The following is a 10911-nucleotide window of genomic DNA, read 5'->3' on the forward strand; positions in this document are numbered from 1 at the left end:
GGGTATTGGGGACTGGCTATCTCTCTTTACTCAACTAAAACTGGCTCCCAATGTGTGACTTGATAAAAAGGTGAGGAAATTACTGACACTTTCTTCAATTCTTGTCTACCCTAGTCCAGACCTGGGACTCTCTTTGCGCTCGACATTCTGGCCCGCGTGAAAGAGGGTCCAGTATTTATTGCATGCGCATGCGCGAAAATACACCGCATATATGCGGTGTGGCCTGGCTGCTTAGTTCAAGATGGCTGCGAAAGGGACGAGCGAGGGTTTATTTCAGAAATAATGCGCTGATTTTGGTCGTGGGTAAACACTTGATTGTCAATCTTTTTTGAGAACAGGAAAGATGATAATTAGAGTCTGTAAAATATATCAATCAAAGAGCTTTTCCGTTTTCGTTATTTTCACGCGCGCGCTTTAGGCAATAGCGTCATTTCAGACGAGCGCGCGCTTTTTTGAATTTGATTTTCAATCACACTTTATCGCGTTTTTATAGAAAACAAATCCCAAGCCTTTTTCCAATTAGCGCCTGTAAAAACAGTCTCGAAATTTACATATCAAGAGGGAAAAGAAAAACTATGCGCTAAACATAAACAAATGAAATTGGGAAAATTCTATGGAAAGGCTTAAATTGTTCTAGATATTTCAAGGGTTGAGTCAAGTTTGAGGGGTTTTACTTGAACCCTTTATTTAATTAACCTTTGATGTACAAAATAATTCCGATCGAGAAATCAAACGCATTCGAAATGATTATGAGCCTATCGTCACAGACTAGAAGTACTACGACGTTTCTGTGGTATATTTCGTATTGCAATGATGCACAAAATCGTTCATTTCTAACAAGAAACTTGGTCTTCAAAATAATTCGGAAGTCTGTGGTTGACTCTTCTATAATCGTATCGATGTTTGGGCATTCTCCGATGTACGCAGAAAACCTGCTATTTCATAATGGAGCTGAGCGGGCAAAGACATGTTCGGATATTGTGCTCACGTTTCTCCTTGCTCGCGCAACCCTTTGCAGACTCCAGGCTATCTGATCGTGAGACTTTTACCAAACCGAGCAGGCTTTGTTATTTAGGTGTTTGTGAAGTGTTTCTGAGCGTGAGGTCTGTCTGCCCTTCAAATTCACAAGGATCGCTCTGATTGGTCTCATTTTAATTTAATTATAAAATGAGACCAATCAGAGAGTGAGTTTGATTTAGTTTTTAGAAATCGGTTTTACAGAGCAGTTACCCAGGGCGTCTTTCAGCCTGTTTCTTTCTCGCGCCACGCTCCCTGTGTGCCCGATCTCCGCGACGCCCTGGGTCCCCGAGGATGTCTGCCGTCATCATGTTAGATGACATTCACAATAAAACTAAAAAAAACCTCTTATATATGCTTAATACATATATGCTTGTATAATCAAATATGTTTTTTTTGTAAATAAACATCCAATTCCTCAATACCAGTGCGCGCAGGGACAAGTTAGAACATCAGTCACCAAAAGAAAGCTTTTATATTTTAAAATAAGTTTCTTAAAAAAGTACATTTTGTTGTTATCTAAAAAAGTGTTTCGTTTTCATTAAAATTTGTTAAATTTCTATAGAATTAAAGAGGGTGTAATAGTGCTTTTTTTACAAGCTGGAATTCCTACAAGTTAAATAAATAGACTGTCACATAAATAGCATGCATATCTGTGTATAAAACATATCTTGCTTGACACATAAAAATATGTAAAATATATTTGCCAAAAATTTGTGGCCTCGATATAAACGCAGCAGCCCTTAATATTGATGGAAGATTGGAAGTACTAAATTCTTGAAATCTAAAACAAAATGAAACAATAATGCATTAGACATAGACTAAAAGGCTACCCAATTATTCCGTTCAGCACTCAGAGGACAGTGCTGAATAACGTATGCGCATGCGCGTGTTCTGGCGAAAACAAACAAAATCTCAGTGTTGAATCGTTCGAGTAAAGGTACGAAAGGCTGACTTCGGTCGCTGTTTTTGACTTACTGTACAGCATTAAAACCATACTGTACAAAAGATGACAGATTTGTTTGATAATGAGGGAGTCATAAAGAAAATTTTAGCATTAGGTTTGATCTAGTTTTTTTAGCATTCGCCAAAATGTGACAGTTCGCCGGTAAACGCCGCCATTTCAAAACAAAAAGGCTGGTTTAACCGGGCGGTACTGGAACTAGTCTTGCGTTTTTCAGCACTGTCCACTCAGGGCTCTCTTTCAGCAAGCGGGAAGCGCTATTTTGGGACGCTTACACAACTGGGATCTGGGGGCGACACAGGGTTATTTTATCTCTATTATGTTAATTGCGTTTAGTAATATAGGCACGTAGCCTGGAAAAGGGGGGTGTTAATGTCGGAGTCTTACCTTGAAAATAAACTTTTCCATCTTGGTTGGAATCAGCTATAGCAATTAAGGAGGCCATTTCTTCCTCATCTATGGTGTCTGAGTCGGGCATACTCTCAAATGCTGCCTTCAGTTTGTCCAAATCGAAGTAACCCATCTTATCTCGATCGAATACGTGGAACGCGTCTAGAATGTCTGTGTCTGTCTTGTGATAAAACGTCATCTCGCTCATCATCTTCAGAAATTCAGGGAATGTGATTCCTCTACCTACGAACAGAAGAGTGTGTAAGGGACGGACATTTAATTGGGGGATGGGTGGGTGGGGGGGGGGGGTTTGAGTGTAAATTTTGTTTCTCTACTTTCCCATGCACGATCTCTTTGTCTAAAAGTTTGGGACTGATCGAGATTTAATAATGCAAAATGTAATTACTTCATCTAAATGAGGCGTATAATTTGTAGATCAAACATAAACAATCAATATGTTCTTAACCAAAAATAGGCATTTTCATAGATCTCCTTATAAATTATAATATTTACTTACCGTCGTGAAACTCCCCTGATATGAGGTAGTCCAAGTCTTGTAGCGTGTAATTGTAGCCAAGTGATTTACAGACGCGGGGTAAAGCTTTTGTGGGTATCTTGTAATCCTTCCGGCAATACATCTCAAAGGCAATCTTGAATTCTAGTTAAAAATACATCAAACAACTACAGTTAAAAAAAAACCCCTCAATCTCTCACCAATGTTTTTGTACATGTAAACTGCTGCCTTCCATTATAGACTGTGTTTATCGTAATGGTGTGTTTTTAGCCAATTTTGAGCTCTTTTATAGCTTCTGGCTTCTCTCTACGGAGCTCCGCACTCATTGCAGTCAACTGACAAATGACAGCTTGCCTAAGGCAAGGCCCTTTTAGTGCACGTTCGTGTTTAAAACTGAATGACATTTGGTGCTTTTCAGTGTCTGATCCTTGCCTCCCTCTGATCCCTCATAGCCGTAGCAGGCCTTTTATTCTTAAAGGCACTATACAGAAACATTAAGAAAATATTTGGGGGCAAAGCTACGCCTCTACTGGTCGTTTTTTTTCTTATAATGTTTGAAAGTATTGGAGGGACAAGCACCCACAGTGCCCCACCCTTTGCTACGGCCCCGCCACTGAAAGGATTTAAGAATTTTATATTAAATGACTGAATTCAGAAGGTAATTTAGCTGCGAAAAAAAACGTCGGTGATGAGAGTTTGCAGAATGTCGACAACACAGTAATAAAGTTGTACATTTCTGAATAAAGTAATACTATTTTCACCTTACCCTGTATTTTCTCATCGGGAAATTGGTCACTGAATTTTTTCTTTTCTTTGTCAACCGTCTCCTGTAAAATTAAGAGTCAGTCAATTAAAATAATATATATGGAATGGTATTTATAGATAGCATAGCAGTGACTATGTGATACGGCTGGCTGACTGACCTGACAAGAAATACGACTGACTGACCGACCTGACAAGTAATACGACTGACTTACCGACCTGAAAAGTGATACGGCTGACTGACCGACCTGAAAAGTGATACGGCTGGCTGACTGACCTGACAAGAAATACTACTGACTGACCGACCTGACAAGTAATACGACTGACTTACCGACCTGAAAAGTGATACGGCTAACTGACCGACCTGAAAAGTGATACGACTGACTGACCGACCTGACAAGTAATACGACTGACTGACCGACCTGACAAGAAATGACTGACTGACCGACCTAAAAAGTGATACGGCTAACTGACCGACCTGACAAGTAATACGACTGACTGACCGACCTGAAAAGTGATACGACTGACTGACCGACCTGACAAGTAATACGACTGACTGACCGACCTGACAAGTAATACGACTGACTGACCGACCTGACAAGTAATACGACTGACTGACAGACCTGACAAGTAATACGACTGACTGGACCGATCTGAAAAGTGATACGGCTGGCTGACTGACCTGACAAGAAATACGACTGACTGACCGAACTGACAAGTAATACGACTGACTGACCGACCTGACAAGAAATACGACTGACTGACCTACCTGACAAGTAATACGACTGACTGACCGACCTGACAAGAAATACGACTGACTGACCTACCTGACAAGTAATACGACTGACTGACCTACCTGACAAGTAATACGACTGACTGACCGACCTGACAAGAAATGACTGACTGACCGACCTGACAAGTAATACGACTGACTGACCGACCTGACAAGTAATACAACTGACTGACCGACCTGACAAGTAATACGACTGACTGACCGACCTGACAAGTGATTGACGACTGACTGACGAACCTGACAAGTAATACGACTGACTGACCGACCTGACAAGTGATATGCGACTGACGTACCTTCTGGGCATTGGCCTCCTTGATGTGTAGACAAACTTTCCGGTCCGCAGCCCTAATAAGGTCGTGTGCTTGAGCCTGCAATACGTTGGTGACGGACTGACCGTCGATCTAAAAAAATTATGTTGTAATGTTGGCGCTGTTTTTATGGTGCTTAACACACGTAAAAGGAGGACTTACCGATAGAATCTTATCGCCTGGCTTGAGGATGTTCGAGACAGAACTGCCAGGTTTGACAGCCTTCACAAAGATCCCGGGATCTCCTGGAACACATGGCTTATTCCTACCGCCAGTAATCTTGAATCCGAGATTCCCTTTAGATCCTGGAATTCAGGTATGGGTAAAGAAATGGATTGGCATTACGAAGCACGATAGATACATGTGGCGTTTCTTTTTACCTTTTTTCCCCGAGTCGATTTCTACGAGAAGTTCCCCAAGCCCCGGGAGACGGTTCACGTTGATGGCCAGACCGTCTGTGGTGTCGTGCATTTGGGTCAGCGCTTTGGACATCTGAAAATCGTACACACATTTCATTCACGTGTCATACAGTAACTAGCAAGTACACAAACGACATCTAACATTTCCTGTTCTAAATCCATTCCATCAATGTAGGCTATTTTCTTGTAAATGGTGAACAAGAGTGGGGCTTCTCACCAGTAGCGGATCTAGGGGGGGGGGGGGGGGGAGGTAAACCTCCAGAAAGCCATATGCCACAAAAAGTAATGAGTAAGTACGCAGCTGCTTTGTCTCCTATTATCTTTGTTCTACAAAGGAGTTCTTTTGTCTCGATTCTTCTCGTTCTTTGTGTCGAGGTGCGGATATTGTTCATTTGCCCAATCAAATTGCAGCTTGTAAGAGCTTCGTACTGACCCAAAGTAATCACCTCTCCCCCTTTGTCAGTGAGCCAACACCCCACCCCCTCTTCAGCCAAAAGATAGATCCGCCTCTGCTCACCCTTTTTTTTTACCCGGCCCTGAACGTAGTGGGCTTACAAGAAGCTGAGCTTCCTTAGTCGGGTTATTCCTTTATGCGTAGTAGGATTTTGATTGTAAGGCACTTTCTATAATATACTTATCTTTCCTCTTTCTATCCTCTCCACCCCCATAGTAACTTAATATCCATTTATCTCCTTGCTGCATAACCTTGCTGCATACCTTGGATCTGTTGATTTTTCTCACCACCATGGTCATTATACCGTCGGAAGCGCGGATCAGATTCTTTACTACGTGTTGTGGTACGTTTGTCGTATCGACTCCTTCAACCTGAGTTTAAAAAGAGAAGGAAGGTGCTTTGAGTTAGTGCTTTAGGTGCTTTAGTTATAATGGCAGAAAGGGGGGTTCGACAAAAATTGGCCCTAAGGGGGAATACTGAAAAAGGGGGGGGGGGCTCTGTCCTGAATTATCCACCTTAGATTCGAGTCCGGATCTTTCTTGATTGAGATGAGATGCCATAGATTATTTGAAAAATACTCGCATAAATTGAAGCATACCAGGAGAAAATCCACGATTCCTAGTGGCACCAACTTTAATCATATGAAAATTTTATAAGGATTTGCTCCCAAACGTTTCATTAAAAAAATGTAATCCGAGAGGGGGGTTGGGACAGGCCACCCCATACACCCTTGGCCCGCCACCGCATACCAACCATGATAATTCTGTCACCAGGCGACAAATCGTTCTCTAAGAGACTACCGCGCTCAACCTTGGTGATGAAAATGCCGCCATTGCGAGAAACATAAGGATGGTCGCGTCCACCCGCGAATTCAAAGTCGAGCTCGTCCAGATGACCTGTTGGGATGTCAAACTACTGGATGAGTAAAAAGGAACTTTTCTGTGGATTCGTTTAGGGACGGACCATTAGAAATGTGAAGGGGAAGAGGTGGGTAAGGAACAAAGAAAATACGCGATTAACCAAAGACAGAAAAAGATGCGTACAACGTTTACAGAAAATTCATGGACGTCTTGGAGACAAGAAAAAAAGGCACGACTGAAAGCATGCTACCCCATCCCCCTTCATTTTACTAATGGCCCTTTGGCTAAGCATACGTTCTTCGGAGCGTGAATAAAACTTATTCATATACAGCGTTCCAGGAGGAAATATGATCATGTATAATTGCATTCAAGCGATTCTTGATTTAATAATGCACATCCCGGACATCTTCTCCCGCCCTCCATCAAATGGCTCCTGAATGCCCAATTCACTATGCTATGCAACTCTTTCTACATTTCTTGATATCCAAACGTTAAATCATTTAAAAAAAAAATCCTTTAAAAGTGCCTGAAACACGAAAAATAAAACTAATATCAAGTAAATGCATTGAGGCACTTTCTTACCCTTTCTCCCGGTCATGAAATCCACCTCAACCTCCCTGCCTCCATCCGTGTCATCCGCCATCTCCCCTACCACCTCCCCACGGGCAGATGTGCGGGTGTCTAAGGAGCTCCCCACGGTAGACACGTCGTCAGCCTCGCCCATCTCGGGACCACTGTCGTCCGAGTCCTCGGGTATGGTCTTCATCTATCACAAAACGTGAGAAAGTGTGTACTCTACTTCCCGCATACCCAGCAGTCCCTCCTCGAATCCTTTACCCCACCCTTCCCCTATATAACAACAGGGCGCGTATCCAGGGGGGAGGGGGAGGGCGCAGACATCATCTGGAAAAGGATTCCTTAATAAACTTTTTGGCGCGCCTGATGATGATGTTGACGATGATGATGATGATGATGATGATGATGATGATGATGATCACCACCCGATCATCCACCCTATAAAACTGAAAGTTCTTGTTTTTGGGCGTGGCATTCTATCTAGAATTTATCGTGGTGCAAAGATCTATCACCCTGACAAATTTCATAACCCTACTATTAATTTGAACAATTCTGCACCATTTTCCTGCACTATAGTTACTGGTGTCCCAAACGTTACTGCGATTCCGAATATTCTGTGATCTCTCGCGAACAATTCCCAAAATGCCAAAAACCGTTTCTCACTTCCGTCAAGCGAAGAGGACTCCCTTTCGATGAGCACCCGGTAGTCGTCGGAAGCTGCCAAAACAATCGCGACAAAGCAGCCAATCGCAATGAGCGACCAAGAGAAAATGGTCGAAAATCCCAACGCTAATATGAAGTCGTTAAACACGTTACGTTAAAAGATTCCAAGAACGCAATAATCGAAAAGCACAAAAGCAATAAATCTGGGACTTCTAGTGATGCCCATCGCTTGAAAAGCAGCCAGAAAGAAGCCAAAGTGACTAAGTCACTGTTAATGGTGTTTGTGGGGTTTTGAGTGTTCTGGGGTCCTATTGTCTTGGCTACTATGACGATGACGAGAGCTAAGAGAAAACTGAACTGCACAGCCCCTCCTCGGCCAATCCTAAGAACGCGCCTAAATCCGTATATGGTCCACCTGTCACAAACGTGAGGGGACCTCTATTGACAACAGTTCGTGAGGACGTCCGATCTAGCCCTCGGATACTCTTTTCACTTAACAACTTTATACCCACCCCTCCCTCCTATTTACGGAGCAAGCATTGTGAAAGCTGTATAGGTCAAACATACCTCGTTATCCGGGTGCTTGAGGACAGAGATGACAGCCCTTCGGTTAGATGCCCGGATAAGATTATAAGCAACGTGAAGTGGTACATTCGCCAATGAAAATCCATCGATCTGCCAAGAGAACGATACGGAATGAGCTGCCAAATATGGAGGTAAGATACGAAATGGCGTCGCAATACGTCAAAATTTAGAGGGATGGCCGTCCGTGGGGGAGTAGGAATCTTCTCTAAGACTGCACATTGAGCATCAAAACTGCTACTATTCCAGGGGCATATAAACAAGGTCTTTGTCCCTAATATAGGTCATATCTCGCACCTCGATAAGTTGGTCACCAGAGTCTAGAGCATTCTCTACTAATGAGCCTGTCCCAATAAAGGTCATATCTCGCACCTCGATAAGTTGGTCACCAGAGTCTAGAGCATACTCTACTAATGAGCCTGTCCCAATAAAGGTCATATCTCGCACCTCGATAAGTTGGTCACCAGAGTCTAGAGCATTCTCTACTAATGAGCCAGGGGGAACATCGATGATGTAGATGCCGGGATCATTGTTGAAGTACGGATTATTGCGACCTCCCGTCAGCTCGAATCCATGCTCTCCGAGATCACCTGGAAGCAGCATTACATGTACTTTGGACTAAAACACTCGATCTTTAGGCTATTATTACTTGGTCTCATCTCTTGGCCTCAGTCTATATTACTCGGTCTTTTAAGCTCTCGGTCGTCAAGTCGTTGCCTTTTCGTCGTTGTTATTGTTGTTATCAGTGGTGTCAATACCTTAGCTTGCTTTATTTTGTTGCTGTTGTTGACATTGTTATTATTTTTTCTTGTCATTAAATTTTTAGTGTTGTTGTTGTAATTGGTTGCTAGAGTAGTCGTCTTCGTCGTAGATGTCGCTGTAGTTATCGTCGTTGTTGTTGTAATTGGTTGCTAGAGTAGTCGTCTTCGTCGTAGATGTCGTTGTAGTTATTTTCATTGTTGTTGTTGTCTTCTGTTATCTGGTGGCCCAGTATTGATGTTATTTATAAATAAAAAAATTCTTATTTTTGTTGTTGTTTATGTTTGTTTTGCTCTTACCTGGTGGTCCAGTATCGATGGTAAGTGTCACCTCCCTAGCTTGTTTCATTCTGTTGTTGTTGTTGATGCTGCCGCTTGTGTTGTTACTGAGGGTTGACCCTGCTCTAGACCTCTCCTCCTCATCCTTATATCCGTGATTTACTACACCGTTCTTTTTTGATGTCTCATCTCTTAATCGTCCGTGCTGATTACAAAACGGATGAAAATAAAGTATTTAGTGTTGTTATGGATAGTGTCCCTGCTTAAGAGATTGTAAGATACTCCGAAACGTCAAACACACTACTGGCATTTTTCCACAAAAGGAAGAAAAAGAAACAGCAACAAAAAATCCACGATAAAGGGTTACTGCATAAGGAAGAAAATCCATTATACATCTAGAAATTAAATCACAAAGCTAACAAGCAATTCAGAACTATAACGGAGATTACGGTTCGACCCTTGGGAAAATACGTGTTTTGCGTTATATATTATTATATCATCATTAAACTTTCATGAAACTCAAACTAAAAAGAATGAACGATAATTGTTTCACTTAAAGGTCATGATTTTTTTACTGTTCCTAATTGCTACACATTAAGGCGCTCCAAAAGGTTACGTTGTTATAACAATATAGCGTATAGTAATTAGCTATTTTTCACCTAAGGATTACTGTAAGACTTTATCAGGGTACCATTAGCATTTAAAAGTAACAAGTTGAACAAGAAAGAAGAGGATTTTTATGATGAGTCACAGATTTAGGGTTGATTATGCTATGTTTGTTTGTGTAGCTTTCAACCAGTCCTTTGGACCGTACGAGTACCGGGATTTTTATACGCAAACTTAAAGTTTTTCAACATGAAAAAAAAAATGGCAGACTCTTCTTATCCAAAGACTGATGTCTTTCTCATGAATGGTAACAGTGACAGTTTAGAAATAGCAGTCCCACACTTGACTCACTTTCTTAGGAGCAAAGACGATTTGATCTCGCCTTCCACCTTTCTTCATAAGTCTAACTTCCTTGTCCGATGTAACAAAATTCCTGTTTCTGTGTAAGAGTAGGCTTCATACGACGGTGGAGCATGTCGTTACATCGTTACCAGCAGATGTCAAATGTACTTATCACTTTTACATCCCGGCTTTGTTTTACGAAAGCAAGTCGAAGGCTGCTTTGACTGTTTAATTATGGAGTCAGTGCTGACGGCAAGCATGCGTTGCTAATGTAATCAAAATTACAGTCCGTAAACATATTAGCATAAGATTCCTATTGATATACGGCCCCACAGGAATTAACTAAAGGCCAATATAGACAGCACGATTTAGTTGTGTGCGACCAAACCATGATGCGACCTGTCTACCACATTTCTTAGTGCTGAACTACACAATGCACGACTTTCGTAGTCGAGCATCGTAGTGGAGTCGTACGCTGATTTTACACTCTACCAACTCGAGTTAGTTCTTAGTTGTATAAGTGCCGCACACAACTATATCATGCTGTCTAAATCAGCATGAATATTTTACTTTTTTTTTACTTCGCCTTGACCCTGCTGCTAAAAAATGTTCTCTTATTATGCT

At 41.9% G+C, this 10911-nt stretch overlaps 1 protein-coding gene across 2 annotated transcripts; it reads right to left on the minus strand.

Moving 5' to 3' along the window:
* Positions 1-1473: 1473 nt before the first annotated feature.
* On the minus strand, positions 1474-10553 carry LOC5518722. Of its 2 annotated transcripts, XM_032363378.2 has the most exons (14): positions 10297-10553; positions 9361-9544; positions 8750-8892; positions 8288-8395; positions 7064-7247; positions 6375-6517; positions 5885-5992; positions 5129-5240; positions 4911-5053; positions 4734-4841; positions 3652-3712; positions 2889-3029; positions 2369-2614; positions 1474-1801 (listed from the first exon to the last, which is right to left on the minus strand). In XM_032363378.2, exons 1-14 carry the CDS (start codon positions 10342-10344, stop codon positions 1761-1763), a joined length of 1770 nt encoding a protein of 589 aa, XP_032219269.2. In that variant the 5' UTR covers positions 10345-10553; the 3' UTR covers positions 1474-1760. The 2 variants fall into 2 exon arrangements, with proteins under 2 accessions (XP_032219269.2, XP_048580878.1); XM_048724921.1 differs by lacking the exons at positions 8750-8892; positions 9361-9544; positions 10297-10553 and adding an exon at positions 8600-8743.
* Between the last annotated feature and the right edge of the window lie 358 nt (positions 10554-10911).

This window comes from Nematostella vectensis, chromosome 3 (genome assembly GCF_932526225.1).
Source record: "Nematostella vectensis chromosome 3, jaNemVect1.1, whole genome shotgun sequence".
Lineage (NCBI taxonomy): Eukaryota > Metazoa > Cnidaria > Anthozoa > Actiniaria > Edwardsiidae > Nematostella > Nematostella vectensis.